This window comes from Penicillium concentricum, assembly GCF_028827145.1.
Source record: "Penicillium concentricum strain IBT 3081 chromosome Unknown utg000002l_segment0_segment0, whole genome shotgun sequence".
In the NCBI taxonomy this organism is placed as follows: Eukaryota; Fungi; Ascomycota; class Eurotiomycetes; order Eurotiales; family Aspergillaceae; genus Penicillium; species Penicillium concentricum.
The window spans coordinates 8,528,149-8,548,750 of NW_026622755.1; the positions used below are offsets into that span (position 1 = coordinate 8,528,149).

At 50.4% G+C, this 20,602-nt stretch overlaps 8 protein-coding genes across 8 annotated transcripts; 5 read left to right on the forward strand and 3 right to left on the reverse strand.

Moving 5' to 3' along the window:
- Positions 1-956: 956 nt before the first annotated feature.
- N7517_006968 (GRAM domain-containing protein) lies at positions 957-1,827 on the forward strand (the record flags this gene model as incomplete). Its single annotated transcript, XM_056724698.1, has 2 exons — positions 957-967; positions 1,098-1,827. The coding sequence occupies 2 exons, from the start codon at positions 957-959 to the stop codon at positions 1,825-1,827; spliced, it is 741 nt and encodes a 246-aa protein (XP_056580948.1).
- Positions 1,828-2,290: 463 nt separating this feature from the next.
- N7517_006969 (cytochrome b-c1 complex subunit 6 family protein) lies at positions 2,291-3,045 on the forward strand (the record flags this gene model as incomplete). Its single annotated transcript, XM_056724699.1, has 3 exons — positions 2,291-2,582; positions 2,764-2,886; positions 2,981-3,045. The coding sequence occupies 3 exons, from the start codon at positions 2,291-2,293 to the stop codon at positions 3,043-3,045; spliced, it is 480 nt and encodes a 159-aa protein (XP_056580949.1).
- Positions 3,046-3,856: 811 nt separating this feature from the next.
- Positions 3,857-5,502, reverse strand: N7517_006970 (putative cell surface receptor/MFS transporter (FLVCR); the record flags this gene model as incomplete). Its single annotated transcript, XM_056724700.1, has 4 exons — positions 3,857-4,699; positions 4,783-5,131; positions 5,215-5,327; positions 5,380-5,502. The coding sequence occupies 4 exons, from the start codon at positions 5,500-5,502 to the stop codon at positions 3,857-3,859; spliced, it is 1,428 nt and encodes a 475-aa protein (XP_056580950.1).
- Positions 5,503-6,233: 731 nt separating this feature from the next.
- On the forward strand, positions 6,234-9,620 carry N7517_006971 (involucrin repeat protein; the record flags this gene model as incomplete). The annotated part of the gene is made up of 3 exons (XM_056724701.1): positions 6,234-6,404; positions 6,469-9,420; positions 9,471-9,620. 3 exons carry the CDS (start codon positions 6,234-6,236, stop codon positions 9,579-9,581), a joined length of 3,234 nt encoding a protein of 1,077 aa, XP_056580951.1. The 3' UTR covers positions 9,582-9,620.
- Positions 9,621-9,803: 183 nt separating this feature from the next.
- On the forward strand, positions 9,804-11,366 carry N7517_006972 (uncharacterized protein; the record flags this gene model as incomplete). The annotated part of the gene is made up of 1 exon (XM_056724702.1): positions 9,804-11,366. The coding sequence occupies one exon, from the start codon at positions 9,804-9,806 to the stop codon at positions 11,364-11,366; it is 1,563 nt and encodes a 520-aa protein (XP_056580952.1).
- Positions 11,367-11,850: 484 nt separating this feature from the next.
- N7517_006973 (uncharacterized protein) lies at positions 11,851-12,788 on the reverse strand (the record flags this gene model as incomplete). Its single annotated transcript, XM_056724703.1, has 4 exons — positions 11,851-12,078; positions 12,142-12,555; positions 12,609-12,685; positions 12,740-12,788. The coding sequence occupies 4 exons, from the start codon at positions 12,786-12,788 to the stop codon at positions 11,851-11,853; spliced, it is 768 nt and encodes a 255-aa protein (XP_056580953.1).
- A 606-nt stretch (positions 12,789-13,394) lies between these two features.
- N7517_006974 (F-box and WD domain protein) lies at positions 13,395-15,947 on the reverse strand (the record flags this gene model as incomplete). Its single annotated transcript, XM_056724704.1, has 1 exon — positions 13,395-15,947. The coding sequence occupies one exon, from the start codon at positions 15,945-15,947 to the stop codon at positions 13,395-13,397; it is 2,553 nt and encodes an 850-aa protein (XP_056580954.1).
- Positions 15,948-17,569: 1,622 nt separating this feature from the next.
- N7517_006975 (Rho family guanine nucleotide exchange factor CDC24) lies at positions 17,570-20,523 on the forward strand (the record flags this gene model as incomplete). Its single annotated transcript, XM_056724705.1, has 4 exons — positions 17,570-18,541; positions 18,599-18,847; positions 18,921-19,107; positions 19,166-20,523. 4 exons carry the CDS (start codon positions 17,570-17,572, stop codon positions 20,521-20,523), a joined length of 2,766 nt encoding a protein of 921 aa, XP_056580955.1.
- Positions 20,524-20,602: the final 79 nt, after the last annotated feature.

Sequence of the window (20,602 nt, forward strand, 5' to 3'; positions counted from 1 at the left end):
TACGGATAACCGGAAGAGCTTGGGAACCACCTACTTGGCTGTTTCGAGCCTCACTACTTATCCGATATCTCTGACAGACAAGGTATCAGAGCATGAGAGAAGTAGAAGAAGAGCGGGGGAGTTGGATGTTGGAAAGTTTGGAGTCTTAGCGCGCTTTGACTCGGACGCTTCTAGAACGTGACATGTTAGACCTTGGAAGTTAACTTGAATTTCGACTTGGAACTAAAGTACCTATTCTCTTATTCTCTTATTCTCTGTATAATCTAAATTCTACATGGATCCCACGTCCGACATAAGCTAATATGATCATAGAAAACCTTTGATATCCCTATGACCCTTTCCCAGCACAGGCCAGTGCGCAACATTTGCAACATACCTACATACCTAAGGAACAATCCCTAGTTTGAGATCTGTCTAGATAATCCAACGCATACGTAGTAAACTGGGATACGACGATCAAAGCGTTATGCGGCTTGTTTTTTTTTTTTTTTTTTTTTTTGGATGGGATCGGCCTGGAAGCTATAGCCAAGCGCATATTGAAGTGCGTAAACGAGTAAGCTTAACACGGTGGAGAATAGTATAGGTCCACGAGTTTTAAATATACACGCTTGATATACTCCGTAGTCAACTGCATAATATAATGTAATTAAAATTATATACATATATAACAAAAAATAAAAACAAAAAGCAATTTCTACAATACACAACGTACAAGTTTCCCCTGCAGGTTTATCTCTCCCCGCCTGCCCCGCCTTTCCACTTCACTTCCTTTTGATATTGTTACAACTTCACTTGATACCCTTTGAACAGCTTTTTGAGCTTTGGGAAATTTCTCACTTTTGATCTATCCCTCAGTTTCCACATCCCCCGTCTTTCATCTTCATCCAACCTGACCACCCTCCGGAGGGTTAGGCTGATAAGAACTGTGTCACATGCACCTGGAATGATCTCGCATCATGTCTCTCAAGTATGCCTCTTCTCCCTATGCCTCTTCTCCCTATGCCTCTGCTCCATATGCCTCAATTATCTATGGCAGTTTCTCCCCGGGGTCAGCCAGGACCAGACCTATATAAGCATCTATACTGACTACTGCCTAGTTGGGTAATGCTTGATGACCAGGACGGCTTCGTCCGTCTTCCCAACGAACGGTTGATCTACTCCTCCCCTCCTCGTACTAGTGTCTCTTTGACTCCGCCATCGGGATACAAGGGCACAGAAAAACTTTCAATTCAAAGCAGTGCCGGCTGCATTCACCTCACCAACCAAAGAGTCAGTAACTATTCATGTCCATATCTTCCCCCTTTTAACACTCGACAGGTTGTCTATCTTCCCACATCCAGAAGCAATGATTTCCAGTCCTTCTCGTCACCTCTTTTGAATGTCCGTGATTCCCATGTATCTGCGCCATTCTTTGGACCGAATGTATGGACAGCTCTGGTGCAACCAGTAGCTGGGGGTGGCATTTCACCGTCCCTGCCTGCCGTTCAATTGAAAGTAACATTCAAGGAGGGCGGAGCCTTTGACTTCCACACCAACTTTGAGCGGATCAAAGAACGACTTGAGCAGGCTGTGGAAAACACAAGCGAGGGGACTCGGGGACAACAAAACGTGGATCTCTCAGCAGTTCATTTGGAAGAATTGCCAGCATATGAAGCCCCGCCTAATGCTAGCCAAAACGCTAGACCCATCGAGACACCAGAAGAGTCGCAAAGCAGTCGAGCATCTGACACAGGTACCGAACCTGTTGAGCCGCCTCCTTGTTACGAGGAGGTTCAGTCGCAGAGTGTAGCCCACGAGCTGGAGGAGAGGCTGCGACGGGCCACCTAATTTATTTGGTATGAAGCGAAAGTCTATTTCAACATGCCATTATATCACATACTCGAACTGGCCTCGCTTTTATTCTCTCATGTACATTATCTCATCAATTACCAATTAGCGACAAAGCGGTGCTCACTTAGAAATGAAAGAGACGATATGCCCGCCAACGTTATTCCCGACAAACAATAGTAGAAATACCCTATATCTCGGAGATCCTTGGATCAAGCAGAAATAACTCCAGTATTAACTTCCCCATAAACTGCACTGTCAGGTTCCCCAAATGGCGTTGGAGCCCACTGGCCAATCACGTGCGGCATAATTGGCGTCTCTCAGCGGCCGGGCCTTTCCGATTTTCCAGTCCGAAAGAAGCAGCTCTTGGGCAAAACCAACAACCTCCCTCAATTACAACCCCCTTCCGCTTTTCCACCCCCACACAAGACCTCCGGTCATCATTCAATTGATCTCTGTCGCAATGGGTCTCTCCGACTTTTTCTCTGACGTTGTCTCTTCCTTCGGGTTCACCGAGGCCCAGGCTGAGGCTCCTGCTCAAGACACCGAGACCGAGACCACCACCCAGGAAGAGCCCGCCGAGAAGGAGGCAGCCTCCACCGAGACCGCCGAGACTGAGTCTGCTGAGGAGACCCCCGCTGAGGAGGAATCTTCCGAGGAGGCTCCCGAGGAAGAGGAGGCTGAGGCCGAGGAGGAGGAAGAGGAAGAAGAGGAGGAGGATGAGCCTGAGGACATCAAGCCCAAGCTCGAGGAGGGTGAGTGACCTTGCTGTTATTTTTTAATTTTGCCGATGTCATGCGATCGTGAAGCGTGATCTGTTCGCACCCATTGGTCTTATGTGTCAGGGTCAGCGTGTCTTGGGTATATAACTGCCAATGGCATTGCAAAGACGAATTCCACTGGATTTGTCGATCGGAAACTAACTATCAATCTCAGAGTGCGCCCACTCTGCCGTCTGCGCTCCCTACAAGCACCACTACGATGAGTGCGTCGAGCGCGTCACCCGCCAGGAGGAGGATGAGGACTACAAGGGCCCCAAGGAGGACTGCGTTGAGGAATGTAAGTGCAACTGACACCAAATCTGGGACCAGACAAAACCATGGAATTGGCTCCCATCAAGTCCCGATCGTGCGACTAACATAACCCACCCCAGTCTTCCACCTCACTCACTGCGTGACCGCCTGCGCTGCCCCCAAGCTCTGGAGGGAGCTGAAGTAAACGACTCTTCCATTGAGTCTTGATTCCGGCGTTTCATCCAACCCTCGCATTGATTCGGCCCACGAATAACCTTCGCTTTCCACCGCATCGATACGGGGGAAACCCTTGGACCGAAACGCCGGAAGAAAACCCAATCCCGCTTTTATGATGGCTGCCAAGGCGAACTGATAGCCTGGTAGCTTGCCGCCTTGGATTGAGAACGCAGGGTCGATCCAGAAACGTGCAATTTTGTTTTCTGCTCGTTCCTTGCGTATGTGTGCGCATATTGTGTTTTCAAGGCAGGGAGGAGGGCCCAGAGGAAGCATGAAACAATAATAGATCATTTGCCCTCCTCTCTCAGCCTTGCGTGTACAGATAGCTGGTCTTCCGCCTGTTCGAACTGTGCTTTTGTTTATTCTCTTGTTGTAAAACGAATCTCATCTGTCTAGATTGGCATTGTGTTCTGGTAGGCTAGGTTTTTAGCCATCGTCCAACCACAGGATTCATATAAGTCGGTTCAGTATTGCTATGGCCAGATTATCGATCCAGAAGTATGCTCAATTTGCTAACTAAGACTGATATATCGACTCAAATCACGCCAAGTCCTTGTGGGTGGTCACAAATTCAAAAGATATTAGGGTAACATAAATGGGGGTATACCATATCAAGGGACATTAGAAATAAAGACTCGTCAATAGCACCATGCCGATGGCGCAGCAATTAATAATAATAATAAATGAGTGAAACGTCACAGCTCTTCCAGGCTGGCGTTGGGATGGACAAGTCACATATCCCAAAATGAATCCCGAGAGCGACACAGGGGACAATCCTCTCAAGTCTTGATAGTCTTGATCAGCGTATCAGTATCTGCAGCAGATTCATCAGACCTAACCTTCTTAATACTATCCTCCGTCCTAACCACCTCCCCAGCCTCCTGCAACTCGATACCGCGATCAATGTCCAACCTACGACGATGAACAACCCTTCCAAAAAGTCCGATCGTTAACGGGAAGGGTGCAGCCACAACAGCAATCACAGCCGCAAACACCAACGCATTCCGCATATTATATGGTGGCGCAGCCCCGGCCCCAGCCTTCAACGCATCCTGAATAAGAATAAAGCACGCACCAAACAATTGCCCACCCGTCCAGCAGATGGTACTTCCAATCTCCGACGAGAGCGGATAAGTAATCTCAGCCAGGTACTCTAGAACAATGGGCAGCATCGCGAACGACGCCGCACCCAGCAGCGCCATAACCACATACGAAGGCGGGATTCCCGCCGCACTGCCCGGTGCGAAAATCAATCCAATATACGTGACTGCCACTACAGGCACTAGCACCCGGATACTGCCCAAGTAGTGCTTGTAGCGATCTGTTATCGGCGACATGATTGCTGATGCGATGAGTCCCACCACAATCAGAATGGCGCCTGCAATGCCTGCTTCTGTCTCGGAGAACCCGTGCGGACTAAGGATTTGGTTCAGCAGCGAGGAGACGCTGTTGAAGAAGCCCACGTATACAGCGAATGGGATGAAGATCTGCCAGAATTCCCGCGTGGTGGCTAATATGCGCACTGCTTCGCCCAGTGGCGTGTGCGGCTTTGCAGATGATGCGCTTGCGGGTGTTGGTGGTGCTGCCGGGAGAAAGAATGACGGGAGTGCTGCAACGGTGGACTATTGGGTTACGTGTGTGAGCAAGAGGAAGAAAGGACCGATTGATGGTCTGGGATTCTGGAAGAGGGGTGGGTTGCACGTACGATGATCGAGATGTACAGGACCATATCTGGAATATCGGAGGGTTTCGACGCCCACTCCGAGCCAATTAGCTGACCCAGGGCTGCGCCGAGTGGGTTCGCTAGACTAGCGACGGCTGTTGCACTCGTTCGGCCATGGTCTGAGAACCAGAGCTCACTGTATCGGGTTGGCGCGCAGAGGCAGAAGGGCTGCGCGAACCCTATTAGGATCTGGCCGAACATGGCGAGCCCGAACATGCCGCCGTTTGCTCTGGTGCCAGCATATCTGAGCCAGTTGCCGACTAGTAGCAGTGCAGCGGTGGTGATTATAGCTGGTTTGGGTCCACCTTTGTTCAGGATCCAGATGACGATGCTGGTAAACTGATCAGTGACTAGGACACTTGGAGCGGGGATTTTTTCCCCCTCTTTATTGTCAAAGTGGCGATGTATACATACGGGCTAACAGCGCAGAAGGCGAAGAGATAGCCAGTGCTCATCCAATTAATAGCGCTCTCCGAGACATCGAAGTACTCGGCGGCCGTTGTCGAGATGGACGAGAAGGTCAACCACTGTATATGAGAGTCAGCGATATGCAAAGCATAGTAATTGTAGAGTACATACATCCCAACTAACGACAATATTCAGCAATACCAACTGGGCCAGGCCCCAGAATCGTCGCTTATAGACCTTGTAGACAGGTCGAGAGCCCTGCTCGGTATCTGGGGAAAGCTCGAGAGTCGGCATGTCTACAGTTGTGACAGACCAAATTACATTCTGGGGCCTCTATAAGAAAATGAAACAAAGCGGGCAATTTCCATCATTTTTAGCTTCTCTTGGCCTTTTTTTTCATGTCACTCTGGGGGATCCGAGGTACGCGCAACCCTGGTACTTGGCAGTACTTGATGAGCCCTACTATAATGTTACATTGCACAAGTACTATCAGGTAATCCTAAGTACTTTCTCAGGTATCTAGCGGGGTTGAGGGCATGTGAGGTTTAGATCCAATACCTATTATGCCCTAGACATAATAGGTATTGGATATTGTACAGTAAGTATATAGTAGAATGTACTCTCCAGGGCTACCATATAGTGGATTTTCTAGTAATCTAAAAAAGAAAGTGGAAATCACTACTCGTATTCAGGGGTAGAGTATACTTCAAGTTCAATGTTCTATCAACTACTCCCTTACATCTATATCTACGTGTACAATATTCAATCGAACATATCATTTAAAAATTGTAGGAAAATGCCGTGGCTGAACCCTAACGTGATGCCGATCGTGTGTTTTCTCCTTCACTCCCCGCCATCTTTCATTAATTATTACCTTCGCTAAATACATTGAAATCCCTCTCCACTGTCCTGCAAAACGAGATCTACATTTCCCTCCGCAAACTCCAGCACCCGAAACTCATGATGCGCGACGCCTGTTCCTGAATTTCTCCTAATTCTAATCGGACCCCGGCCATTGAACGACCATGAATATAAGTATGCGTTCCAGTCAGTCCTCCTACGGGGACCCGCGGTATCTCTCGACCATGACCGCCTCCGATGCTCCAGCTCCGGTGCCGCCGCATGGAAAGACACTCGTGGACGGGTATCGGGATGCTCTGGACCCCCAACATGAGGAGCGGTCACGATATAACCCAGTGAGTAGAGAGACACACCCCAACCTCGGACTCCAGCTAACCATGGTTACCTCGTTTCTGGTAGCTCAATTCGGCCCACCCGCGAAGCTCCGCCCTCCTGAACGCCAACGACCCCGTCGCCATGTACCTGTTGACCGAGACCGCCATAGGGGATAGCACGAATTACGAAGTGCTATCCTTCGAGGAGGTGGAAGAGCTGAAGAAGGAAGTCACATTACTGTCCACTCGCATCCAGGGCACGAAACGGAAACTAGCGCTCGAGACGAAACTGCGTGATGCGGCGCAGTCTCTCGGTAGGCTCTACAGCCCGCCCAGCCCGCGGAGCAGCGGCGAATACAATTCCAATGGTTCAAACCCGCGCCGGATGAGCCGGGGCATATTTGGTCGCAGTGGGGCTTCTGAGGCCCTTGACAAGAGCGACTCCGAACTCGCGGTCAGCCAGCGGCGATGTGAAGAGTTGGCGCAGGAACTCTGGAAGCTGGAGAAGAGGTCTCAGAAGATCAGCCAGCGCTTGCTGGAGCACACTGCGGGTGTCTTGCAGATGACACACAAGGGTCTGAAGAAGGGTCCTAAGAACCCTGCTCCGCGCGCTTCGGATAGCACCTATGATGAGCACAAATTCGACGATCGCAGTCTTTACCGGGCGGCCGAGCAATTGGATAACTTTGGCGTGCACGGGAAGGGTGAGACCAACGCGGCCGCCGCAATGAATACCGAGGCCATGCAAGCTACAGAACGACGATTGGAGGAACTTAGCGAGCGCATGCATGACATGATGATACAGTCCAACCCCGGTGAATTCATCGATCCTCCCCCACAGCTGTCAGGAGGCGGAGGGCCTGTCAATCCCACAGCAACGGTCGAAGCTCACCTGGCCTATATCAAGAATGGCATGAATAATATCGTCTTGCATACGGGAGACGTTCCTACCCCCTTGGTTTCTCGCGATGTTGTACCTGAAGCTGAGGGCGCCTGGAAACACCAACTCACCAAAATCAACAATCAAGTGCAAACCATCGTTGATCGGTTTGGTTTGACCCGTTCGCCAACCTTGCCTCCGCCCCCTGATGCATCTCACGGCGAAGGGCTGGAAGAACAACTCTCATACCTACAGGTTGGTCTAGATGGCCTGGAGAGTCGAGTGGATGGAGTACTAGAGCAGAAGAGTATCCTTACCACACAAATCCAGCAGCAACGCGAGCTCAACTCCAAGTCAGACGCCGAACGAGATGCTCATATCGGCGACCTAACAGAACAGTTGACCCACGTTCGCAGAGATCTTGAAGTATCTGAGCGTGTAGGGAACGCTAACCGCGATGAGCTGGCTCTTGTCATGGGACAGCTCAACGCAATGCGCCACAGTGGCTCTGCTCAGGAAGAAGCCAAGGCGACTCTGGTTCAGGCCGAGGGCGAAGTCGCACGTTTGCAAAGCGTTGTTACTTCGCTGCATAGCGAAGCTGATGTCAAGACCAAGGAAGTCAGAGAAGCCCGAGATGCTCAGGATCAAGCAGAGGCCGAGGTTAAGCGCCTGCAACACTACATCGACGATTTGCAAAGAGACAATGATGACAGAGCCGAGGAAATCAGTGATGCCCGCGACCGCGCAGAAGGTGAGGCCAAGCGGCTACAGGTCGTCATTGCATCATTGCAAAATGATGCTGAAGCTAGGAGCGAAGAGGCCAGAGAGGCGCGTGACGATGCGGAAGATGAAGTGAAGCGTCTACAAGTGGTTATTACATCTTTGCAACATGATACCGACGCTAAGATCGAAGAGGTCAGAGAGGCTCGCGAACATGCGGAAGACGAAGTGAAGCGTCTGCAGGCAGTCATTGCATCTCTGCAGAATGATATCGACGCTAAGAGCGAAGAGTCTCGCGGCCATGCGGAAGACGAAGTGAAGCGTCTACAGGTGGTCATTGCATCTCTGCAGAATGATACCGACGCTGAGCTCGAAAAAGCCAGAGAGGCTCTCGGCCAAGCAGAGGACGAAGTGAAGCGTCTGCAGGCAGTCATTGCATCTCTGCAAAATGATACCGACGCTGAGATCGAAGAGGCCAGACAGGCTCGCGACCTTGCGGAAGACGAAGTCAAGCGTCTACAGGTCGCCATTGAATCTTTGCAAAATGACACCGCCGTCAAGAGCAAAGAGGCCATGGAAGCCCGTGACCGCGCGGAAGATGAAGTTAAGCGTCTAAATATCGTCGTTGTGACTTTGCAAAACGACACCGATTCTAGATGCGAGGATATCAAGGAAGCCCGGGACCGTGCGGAGAACGAGGTTCAACGCCTACAGAGCGTCGTCGAAACACTCCAGAACGATAGCGATTCCAGATCTGAGGAAGTTAGGGGTGCTCGTGACCGTGCAGAGCAAGAGGTGGCTCAGCTCGAAGCCGCAATCCAGCAGATCCGGATTCAATCTGATGCTCGTATCAAGGAAGCAGATGATCAGCGCGCGCAGTCCGATCACAATACCACCCGCCTGCAGAATGAGATCACTGATCTCGAAGGCGAGATTGTACGGGTCACAACTGAACTGACAATGGTCAAGGCAGAGCTGGACGGTGCTTATGGTACCCGAGCTGAACGCGCGGCAGAGGTGTCTTCCAACCCTAGTATCCAAAGGGAGAACGATGCTCTGGTTACCCGAAACATCGAGCTCACCGAGGAACTTGCCGTCCTGAAGAGCCAGCGAGGCGGTGGTGATCTTCAGCAGCGGGCAGATACTCTTGAAAGAGAGCTTCGTGAGACTATCGATGACTACGAAGCCATGACGAAAGCTAGCATCGAGTTTGAGAAGGAACGCGAACGCTTCGAAAGTTTCATTGACAGTCTTCGGGATCGTTGCGAGCAACTCGAGACACAACTGGCAGAAGAACGTATTAGCTGGATGAACTTGAGTAGTCCCACATCCGTGGGCCGCGATGGCACTTCCGAGACGACCTCTACTATGGTGCTCAAGAATGAGTTCAAGAAGATGATGCGTGACACGCGCAACGAGAATATGAAGATACTGAGGGTGAGTTATATTGAACCTTTCTCTTTTTTTTTCTGACTGACACCTCCCAGGCCGAACAAGAAGAGCGTCGCAGAATTGAAGGGTTACTGCGAGCCCTAAGAAAGGAGCACGCCCAAGTGACTGGCAGGCCAATGCCCAGCCCAGGTGGCACTCCATTATGATCATGACATTCAACGTTTTCGGGATTTGAGCGCATATTCATTTAAGAGTGTACATATTGACTGTTCTCTGTTTTGTATAATATTTTCTTTTGGCTTGATCTTGGCAGGCACGATGAGGGTTTTCGAGGAAATCACATACTCATCTTTGATATTCCCACCTATCACTCTCCCAGTATATTTTCTATTTTCATCTTGACCAGGCTTCGCTCTTTTGCCTTCAATATGTTTGCCCGAGGAAGACTCGATCAGTCCAGTAACCCCCATTCACATGTTTTCTCAGCATCACGGAGCCTCCGACGTGGAAAACACCCCGATTCCGACTCCATTTCACCATACGATAACCCAGAATCATCTGAGTCCATCCTTAGCGACGAAAGATCTATATACAATGCGATCAGAGTCACCACACCAAATGATTCCAGCCCTCGTTTCTATGCATCTTTCTCCCATGATAACCCCGTTCACGAGCAAGGCTTAGCGGTAAACCTCGCCAGATTCGTTTCTATAGATACACAGGATGATCATACTCCTACCAATGTGCCAGTCAATGTGCCATCCAGGCGAGGACGACGACAGGGGGTGGCAGGGAAGCTTGGGAATCACACTAAGCTGTTATCTGACCAGTGCTGGCAAGCCACACACCGGCTGAGATCTCCTTTGGCTAAAAGGGCAGCGATACCAGACTTCCATCGGTCTTTGCATCGTAAGGCTGTTTCTCTCGATGCAATTGATAGTGGTATCAGCAGGCCCAGATGGCCTGGGAGCCTGGGGCCTGCAATAACGACCGTCAAACCTCGATATCCACCACCAGAAAGAACGCCCACACCCCCCGGCCTTCCCTCCTTCGGCACGTCAGAGGCTATGTCCTACTCTGCGCAGTTCATGCTCCCAGACAACGATGCACGATCACCTGCAACCCTGCAACGTGGTGGTCCTGCAAGTAGTCAGCGTAGCAGTTCGTATGGCGATACCCTAAGGAGATTCTTTGGCTTTTCGTCCTCTATATCTCAGGCTGGTGGGATATCCGTTAATGGTATAGGACGAGCCGAGGATGGCACGCTAGTACAGGGCCGATTTCCCCATCGACAAAGTGGCCATGGAATGAACATTGGTCGACGGCTGCAGGAGCATCCTTTCCACCAACGCAATCTTCCCATTGCCCACCACGGACCCACAGACACAAGCCATGATTCTTATGCCGAAGCTACACACACAAAGGGTGGTCTAGGGCTTCGCCCAAGCGGGCGTCTCCAGCCTCTGGCCTCCCGATCTAGACGACATTTCCCCTTTCCATCGAGCCCGGCCCCTGCCGTGGTAAACCGCACAGCGCAGCCCAGAGCCACTGCAATTCTCAGCTTGTCACGCAGTTTGACTAGATCAGACGGTCCTGCGGATCCAGTAGAACCTTCTGCCCAAGGGACTAGAGCAATTGGAGACCATCTACCTCCAAATCCATCGCGGTTGCATTCCGTTTTCACGATGGCTGTCCGAGGCGGTGCAGATGAAGGCCCTCACGCAAGCACGCCCGTCTGTCCGGACGTTTTGTCGTGGATGAAATCTCAGACTTGCCTCTGCTGCTGCTCGGACAGTCAAGAGGAGGCGGATGATTCTCTCGGGGCAACCAGCTCGCGAGAAACATATGTTACCGCCCAGAGCCAGGTATCGCCTGCTGGATCTCAGAATGAAAACAGTGAGGGAAATACTCCTCTCCATGACCTCCAGGCATGGATCTCATCTCTGTACAGTGTCATGTTTCCGACCCTTGTGAACTCTGCCGCTGTATAATCTTTCATTGAAGTATATGCTGTACGCCTTCACGACCTGTTGTGTGGCTACTGTGGTGCTCTTTTCTTTCTTTTCTGGATGTTCAGTACATGAACGCGCTTGCTGGGTGGTTTTATCATTAATTCGAACGTGGCCTAGCATCTTGCTCCTGTACATAAATACATACATCCCTCTCTTGTCAGTTGGTGCTCTACTCTCGAGAATGATGGTTCTTCTCTCCTATGCTGAAAATCGTACATGATTGTTTCCTATCCATAACAAGCTATCGCGGAAACATTCTAAGCCCTTCGAGTGTACAGTTCTCTCGCAATCACATCGATGAATGTTTTATGAGTTCTTTCATTTCATTGAGATCGTAAGACACTAGCTCGTATAAATAAAACGACGTTTCTACATTCAACGGATGTTCCACATCTTTGCCTGATGATGTATGTATCTAGTATAGGTTAGACCACTGTACCCCGATCAACCCTTCACTATATAATCACCCAGAAACCGAGAAAGTCCAATCCTTCGGGAACAAGCTATACTGCACATCATCCCTATCCCGGAAGATATCATCATAATGCGCAATGCAAGTCTGCGGATCCTCAGCCTGCGCATAGTACCTATTCCCCAGCGCCTTGAACACGGGATCATTCCACATCTTCGCCATCCACGCCAGCGCATCAGGGCCAGCACCTTCTAGCGAAAGACCATAGGAGCGGAATCGCTAGGAAGCAAAGTCAGCCAACGCTTTTTTCCATCTTTTTTTAAAGAAAGGAAAGAAACTCACCCAAAGAATCGGCCAAAAGAACGCATCCGCAATACTAAATCCACCAAACAAAAACCCTTCATCAACCTCGCCCAGCTCCGCAAGACGCTCTGTAGTCGCCTTACGCGCCAAATCCCAGATCCGGAACATGCGCGCTATCTCAGCGGCGGCGCCATCCGGGATGGGAATGTTGCCCGTGTACTTGGCCAGGAAGTTTGTGTGGAAGTTATTCCGCAGGACTGGGAAGCCAGAGTGCATTTGGGCCGCAGCGCTGCGGGCTAGGGCGCGCAGGTGGCGGTCTTTGGGCCAGAGGGGGAGGGTTGGGTTTGACTCAGCGAGGAATTCGCAGATGGCAAGGGAGTCTGTGATTGTTGTTGAGGGGAGGGAATGGCATTGAAGGATTGGGACCAAGCCTGTTGGGGAGAAGGCTTTTGTCTGTGGTTTGTGAGTGACTGTATACTTATCTATGTGGGAATGGATGTAGGTACTTCGGAGAGCTGTATGAATTGGTGTGTATGGGGGATCTGGAAGTATTCCAGTACTGCTTCAACGCGTGCTGTCCAGCCTATTTGGAGAGGGCTTGTTAGGTCTGATGTATGGATCATTGCATGCTACTTACTGGAGTAGCGGGTGTATAGCCCGATGAGGTGATAGTCTGGTGTAGCCATGTTGCGATGTTACTTCCAAGGTTGAGTTGTTGAGTCTGGGGAAATCCAAGTACTGCGGGATCCATGAATATAGTTCCTGATGAGTCACCTTTTCAATTTTTGGATCGGGTCCCACCTTCCAGAGAATTTTGAGGTTTGATATCAGAACTTCATATCATTGATGCTAGTCATAATGCTATGGAAATGCCGCACCGGCGCCATGCAAAAAAGATATAGAAATAGAAGAAGAAAAATTAGAAGAAACTCCGAAAAAGATGTACTGGATAGCCAGCAATGACTCCTAACATAGAAGTCAAATAAAAGATACATCATTTAATAAATAGCAAGCGCCCATCGTATAGCATGGCACGACATTGAGAAGATGGGTAAGGAGAGGTCAGAGGGAAGACGGAGAGAGAGAGAGAGCAAATGGGAGAGTATCAATGCGCCAGGCAAAGAAAACACAACGCGATCGCATGGACGCTAATAATAGGAAGTCGTCAAGTGAATTAAGCCGTCTTTTCATCAGAGGGTTCAGAATTTGCGCCCATTAGGGACGATGCAAGAGAGGCACTGAAGTAAAACAAGAACAGATGCGGGTATTAAAAGGCGTAAAGGCGAGAAAGACTAGAGCCCCTTGAAGAATGGACTCGCCTCAATGATATCTTCATCATCACAGGCAAAATCCCATCCCACAATGCGAGGGTCCACGCTGGCACAAATGAGCTTCCGTGCGTCAAATTGGAGTTTGAACACCCTTGCAGCTGTCGAGGATCCTTGAGGTCTGCGTTGATGGCCGTGGTGGTGATGATGGTGGGCAGGAGGTGGGTTGAGTGGCAGAGTGTTGTTAACCGCAGGAGGTACAGATTGTGGGTTGGCACGACCAGCGTGGGGGTTGGCATTGCCGTGTTGCCCAAGTGTCGCCAGAGCTTGTGCTGCTTGCAACTGTTGGGCCTGGGCCGCAATAGTGGTTTGTGCCACTTCGCTGAGGTTCCCACGAGCGGAATTGATGATGGCATCACTGTGTCGCAGTTGGTGATCCGTTGTCCACCTCTTATCACGGTCTTTGTGCCAGATTAGGATTGACTCGTCGTAGGAACCCGACACGATACGGGCCCAGCTACTACCTCCCCCACCAGGTGGGATTTTTGCTCCCACGGCAGTCATATCGCGAGGGTCTCGTGATCCCGCAGTGTTCGGTTGGTAGCCATTGCGGCGTTGCTCCCGATGGCCCATGTCGACGTCCAATCCGGCTTCTCGAGCGGCGTAGAACGCATTGTCACACGCCAGCGCTTCTTCGCGCAAGGTTTGATCGGCTCCCGGAGCATCACCAAACCCCGCTTGAAGGGTGCGAACGAGATTAGTATGACCTCGCAGACACGCCACCTCAGCTCCGGTGGCATGGTCGTAGATGCGAACAGAGTTATCATTGCTGCCACTGATGATTCTTCGGCTGTCGAACTCAACACATGCGATGCCTTTCTCGTGGCCCGTCAAGGTTTTCGAGCAATTGCCAGTTCGTATGTTCCAGACCTTGATCACTCGGTCTCCAGACGCCGTCACGATATCATCGCCATGGATCTGCATCGCATTTACCGCCGCTCCATGTCCTTCCACGGTCATAAGCAACGTGTAAGGCTCTAGGGCTTTGTATTGATCATGCGCAATGCCAGCTTCAAGAACGCTCGGTGCAATCACGTTCAGATCTATTATCCATCCGGGATATGTGGCGTTTGATTCATGGCAGATATGCGGATAATCCTTGCTATTCGGTAGAAGATCTCGGCGGTTCCATACCTTCACAGTTCGGTCTTTGGAACAGGTTACGAGGTAACGATGATCAAATTTAAGATTGAGCACCGAGTCAAGATGCGCTTGTTCGATTTGATGGATCTTTTCTCCGGTGGAGAATTTCCATACGATGATGGACTTGTCACTGCTGCCGGAGATGATGATGTCTTCCTCGGGTCGAGGATCAAATTGCAGACAAAGTACGGACTTCGTATGTCCCACCAGCGCGGGATGCCATAGCCGTTTAGTATCCAGGTTCCAGACTCGCACAGTCTTGTCTCGGCTCCCACTGACTAGCCATCGGCCTTCAAACTGGATCGCATATACGCATTCCCGATGGGCCTCTTCTGGATGAGACGGGTCAGGAAGTTGGAAATTGGTGTATCGGCCTTGATGCCAATTTGCTTCGAGTCGCCTGCGTTGCTTGTAGATATGAAAATAGTTGATTTTAGCGCTTCCATCGGTATCCCGGATGAGAAGATGCGATCGTAGAGGTGGGTATAGTGGCGAAGGAAATTGGGGGATATTAGTTGGTAGAAGGAACTCCGGGTCGTCGGCGAACGAAGGTGCAGTCTGATCGTCATCATCAGTCATGTGGTGATCACCTTCACTGTCGGCCATCGGGGGCGCAGGGCCAAACACGGTCGGTCTTTGGTTTTCATCGCTTCGTGAATCGAGCCAGGTCGATGGCACGCGCTTTTTATGCTTAGGTTCCCCGAGATCTGGTTCCAGGTGTCGGAGGCGGGACTTCCGGGTCTGGGGCGACATGGCTTCGGAATGTTCTTGCTCAAACGCACGAATCGCGCTTGTATCCATGTCCCAACCTTCGTGGATGTACAGGAATCTCCACAGACCCGAGTCAAGGATACGTTCACGCCATGAGCGGGATGCAAGCGAGGCATTCAAAAGCGTCCGAGCGTCGAGGTAGGTAAAGACCTCCCATGTGATTTCCGGAGGAAGCCTGACACATGGGTCAATATGGAGGATAGGATTCAGGCGATCAACTACTGCGGCGATGCTTGAGGTTCGTAGAGACCGAAGAAGGCTGTATGCGAGCTCTGGAAGTGGGAAACCCTCGGTTAACAAGGAAAATCGAAAAGTAACATGAGAGGCTGATGCTTCGCGCTCGTAGAAATTAACGAAGGGGCAAAGGGAAAGAGATATCTTACCAGCTCTGCCGGTCTCGGACTGGGCGAGTACCCAGTTCGGAAGCGCCATGACATTGTCCGATCCTAGATCCTTGTCGGCCTGGCTTCGAGTATCGTCCGAATAGCCTTCATCTAGCTTAAACGAGGGTGACAGAGAAGGCGCAGAAAACTCGGAAAGGGTACTTGTCTGCAATTGTAGCGTAGGAGAGATTTGGGCATCGGGCAAGGGCTCACCCTCCATTGATGCGGGTTTTCAGAGGGGTCTGCACCGAGCTGATGAGTCGAACGCCGAGATCAATGGCGTTGCGCGATGGTGGCGAAACCCTGCAAGGAAGTTTTCGCAAGAAGATAATAGAAAATTAATAAATAAGGGTAGGGTCCTTTGTAAGAGGAGGGTTGGGGAAGGGAGGTTGAGCAGATGGGTTGGCCTCGGTGCATGTCACGTCACGTTTGGACGAGGCAGGGCCCACCGGATTGATAGAGGGCAAATATAACTTCAGTCGCAAGGTGGAAAAGAAAAGCAGAATTTTAATTTAAATGCAAAGTGGGAGACAAAAAAAAAAAGAAGAATTTCGGTTTAAATACAGAGACATCAAGAGTTTCTCATCAACGTAATAGCCTTGGAAATAAACATGTTTGATTAGGCGCGCGTGAAATGGACATTATTCCCCAGTCACGTGGTTCGAGTCTATATAGTAAAACATATACAGGAAGCAATTCGTAGCCTCTTCCATTAGACGCTGATATAGTGCTATGTCACAAAGAGATACCCGATGGAAACGACAAAATCTCTATCATAATTGGATAAACAATTTTTAGGCGCTAAAGACAATCAATAAGTAACGTTCTAGAGCAGGATTATGTTAACAGTTAATATTTCCCTTCAGTGGGTGTACCTTTTATATGCGAGCTCCCTACAAAAGGTACTGTACTATTCAAATCGCGTGAACTCCGTACGCCCCCAACATCATACCGACGCTTTTGCTTTTCCAGCCTTCCTTGGGGCTAGGCCCAGCCCTTACCCCGGGGGCCCGAGGTGCCCAGCCCCGGAGGCTGTGATGACCTAAGCACGGCCAACTGCCCCTCTCCACATCACACCGCCCCATAGAACACACGCTAAACCCTTTGAGGCAACTGAACAGACTCCTTCGGCTCACCCTCTCTCCATCCTATTCCCCTGTTCCATCAGCAGAACTCTCGTCTGTTGTACTTGTTCTTGTCGTTTGGGTTCTTAGCTTCATTTAACTGCTGAGACTGTCTTGTTTTGGCTTCCCTTGTTCTTTTATTCCGTGCGCCCCTTTTTTTATTGGGACTCCAATTGTCCGCTAAGTCCTAGTGACTGGCCCATTCGCGAAGGTCTTCCTCCGAACTCTCTTCAACCTGATTTGACTCGCCTGCCCGGCTGCAGCGGTCATCGAAATACTTGAATTCCCACGCCTCATCGATTGGGGCTGGCTGCAGGTCGGAATATATTCCTCGAGCCCCTCCTTTTCCACCAGAAAGTGGCGGTGCATCGTATCTGATACCCGCGCTATTGGTTCAAACAAATATACCTATATCTATTGCCTGTTGCCTCTGATATCAAGGGCGCTTCCAGGGTTTCGCATTCGAAACAATCACGCCTGCGACCGAGAACCGATCGTATCGTATCGCTGTTTTTCTCCGGAATTTCGAGCGAAATTCCGTTGGACACCTCTCTGCGCCGCGCAGCTCACACCCACCCGGGGAACCCATGATCATCATCTCTTCACTTCCGACGCTCGTCGATCCCTCCGAACCTATCCCCATTGGGTCTGCTGTGCAGATTTAAATTGAGCCTGGCTGGTCTAACTCATCTATACCTGGCTCTCGAGGAAATTCAATATGATTGACTCCGCAGCCATGAGTGGCGCTCCGGTCGCCGAGGATAACATTATCAACCGCCGCGGTGGAGAATCGATCTACCAGAGCTGTGTCAATTTGAGGAGGCGGCTATCCGAAGTCCCCAACTTTGAGTCATACCTGCAAGAGATGGATGATGACGATCGCATAAGAGGAAATACAGATCCGGTGGCTTCCTTGTGGAATTGTCTCAGAAATGGCTATCCACTGTTGAGCATTTATAATGCGTCTGGTCCCGAAGAGCAACTAGAGATTGATCCTGGCAAGGTGACTGAGGCGAAGCGTCCCAAAGCGGCGACCTTCAAGTTCCTACAGGCCTGTTTACAAGATCTGGAATTCCCTCAGCAGGATTGCTTTTTGATCACCGACCTTTACGGCGAGAGTACCACCGGATTCATCAAAGTGATCAAAATGGTCAACCGTGTGGTGGATATCCTCGAGATGCAAGGTCAATTAAAGCAATCCGAAGTTCTAGAGGCCCCCTGCGCAAAGACCAATGTGAAGCTTACCAAACGAGAGCATATTCTCAAGGAACTTCTGGAAACGGAGCGTGACTATGTTCATCACCTGCAGAATCTCCAAGCGCTCAAGAAGGAACTGGAAGAGACGGGCGCTTTGACAGGTGATGCGAGCCATCAGATTTTCCTCAACTTAAACAACCTACTAGACTTTGCCCAACGGTTCTTGATTCGCATGGAGCAGCACTACGCCTTGCCAGAAGAAATGCAGAACTGGGGTCACCTTTTCTTCGTGCATGAAGATGGTTTCCGGCAATATGAGCCTTTTATTGCCAACCAGATGCGTTGTGACGAAGCTTGTATGAAGGAATGGGACAAAATCAAGAATGCGCCCCGCCATATAGATCTGCAGCAAATGGTCGCTCAGCCGAAAACGCTCAATGGGTTCTTCGTGAAACCCTTCCAGCGTTTGACTCGATACCCGATGATGCTATTGGTAAGTTTTCTTCATGCTTGGTTCAAGATCAACGAATTAATGTGGTTGCCTTCATAGGAGTTACGCAAACAATTAGAAGACGAGCAACTCCAGGCCGATATCACACATGCAGTTAATTGTATCCAGAATGTGTTGGACTTTGCGAACGAGGCAATCCACAAAGAAGAATTGGCTGCGGCAGTAATTGATCTATCTGAGCGCGTGGATGACTGGAAAGCATTGAAGATGGAGTCATTTGGGGATCTCCTTCGATTCGGCACTTTCCAAGTTGTCAAGGGAGACAGCGGAAAGGATAGCGAGAGAGAGGTATGTGATCTCGCTTCCCGCATCTTACACTTTTTTGTTCCCCGGAATGGCACATCACTGACACGGCCCTTAGTACCATATCTATCTCTTCGAGCGCATACTTCTCTGTTGCAAAGATATCAATCCTAACAAGCAAAAGTCCAAGCTTATGATGCAGAAAGATAAGCCGTCTTTGAATGCGAAAGGAAAGGCGCGTCTTCAATTGAAAGGTCGGATCTACATGGCCAACGTCACGGATATCGTTTGCCTTCAAAAGCCTGGTAAGCATTACTCTTCGCTTGTTAGATCAAGAAATATGCCTCTAATCGATTTCAATAGGACTCTACCGTATTCAGATTTTCTGGAAAGGAGACCCTGGTGTCGTTGACAATTTCATCATCCGATATATAAACGAAGATACCATGCGGAATTGGTACAAGGACATCGATACCCAGCGGGCGATTCAAGCGGAGCGACGTACTTTGCGGAATACTGGTACATCCGACAGCGAGTTCACGTACATGGAGGGCATGGCGCACATGCCCAACCCCTATCAACAAGAGTATGATACCGATGACGCCAACAACAAAGATCCATATCATTCCGAATTCCCCATGAGCCGAAATGCGTCCAGTACTAGTCTGAGAACCCGATCTGCCACCGGTGGCAGCACCAACTCCGTTCCTCACCCCAACACCCGACCGCGCTACGCGGGAACTGATCCGTCGCTTTCGTTACACACTCAATTCTCCGGCAACGGCAACATGTCCCCTAGTGATCGAAATATGAGCTCCTATTTTTCCCCCACGGAGACTCCTTCCACGAGATCGAGTTCTCAATCTGCAGGATTTTCCTTCAGTCGTCAGAATACAAATTCCACGACTCCATCAGCGGGCTGGAATGAAGATTCCCTTCGCTACACCGCACCGGCTTTGTCTCGTGTAGGATCGCGAGAAGGGACAACCTCTGGCGGGTATTTCCCACCGCAGCCTAGTGGAAGAAGTGCTCAGCGCCCGTCATTGCCCCCACTCTCGGGCCCGCAGGCTCACTCCGCAAATGGCATGGCCCAACGGATGCGATCGGCTAGTAGCCCTGATATTCACCATCACAACAACAATCCCGAGTCACGTCGTTATATGGGAGTGCATACTATGCAGACAGTCGATAATGTCCCGGTGCCACCGATTCCTGCGCACATGGCCAACATGAAAGCCCCCGTCAGCCGCAGCCAGAACGGTTCGCCCACCAACACCCAGCTCCCCATTCGTACCCAGCCCCAACTCCACACCACGCATTTCAACGAGCCGGAATATAACGATACCCGCCATTCTGGGCAAATCTCCGATCATGCTACATCGCCCCTGACCCAAGAACCAGAGGAAGGAGACTACATGCCCACTCAACTCAAGGCCAAGGTGAATTTTGACGACAACTATGTCACGCTGGTAATTGCGACCAACATTTTGTTCCGTTCATTGACGGACCGCGTGGATGCCAAACTCGCTCGGTTCACCGATCGATCCATCGGGAACAAAACCGTTCGACTGCGGTACCGTGATGAGGATGGTGATTTTGTCACGATTGATAGCGACGAGGCGGTTCAGCTTGCTTTCATGGAGTGGCGGGAACAACATCGTGATATGCTCGCCAAGGGCTTGGTGGGAGAGATTCAACTCTACTGCCAGGTGGTCGATTAGATCATTTTCTTGTTTGATTTCCCGCTCGTTCTTAACTTAAATACCTCCTTGATTCCCCCCGCGAGGATCCCGTCGATCC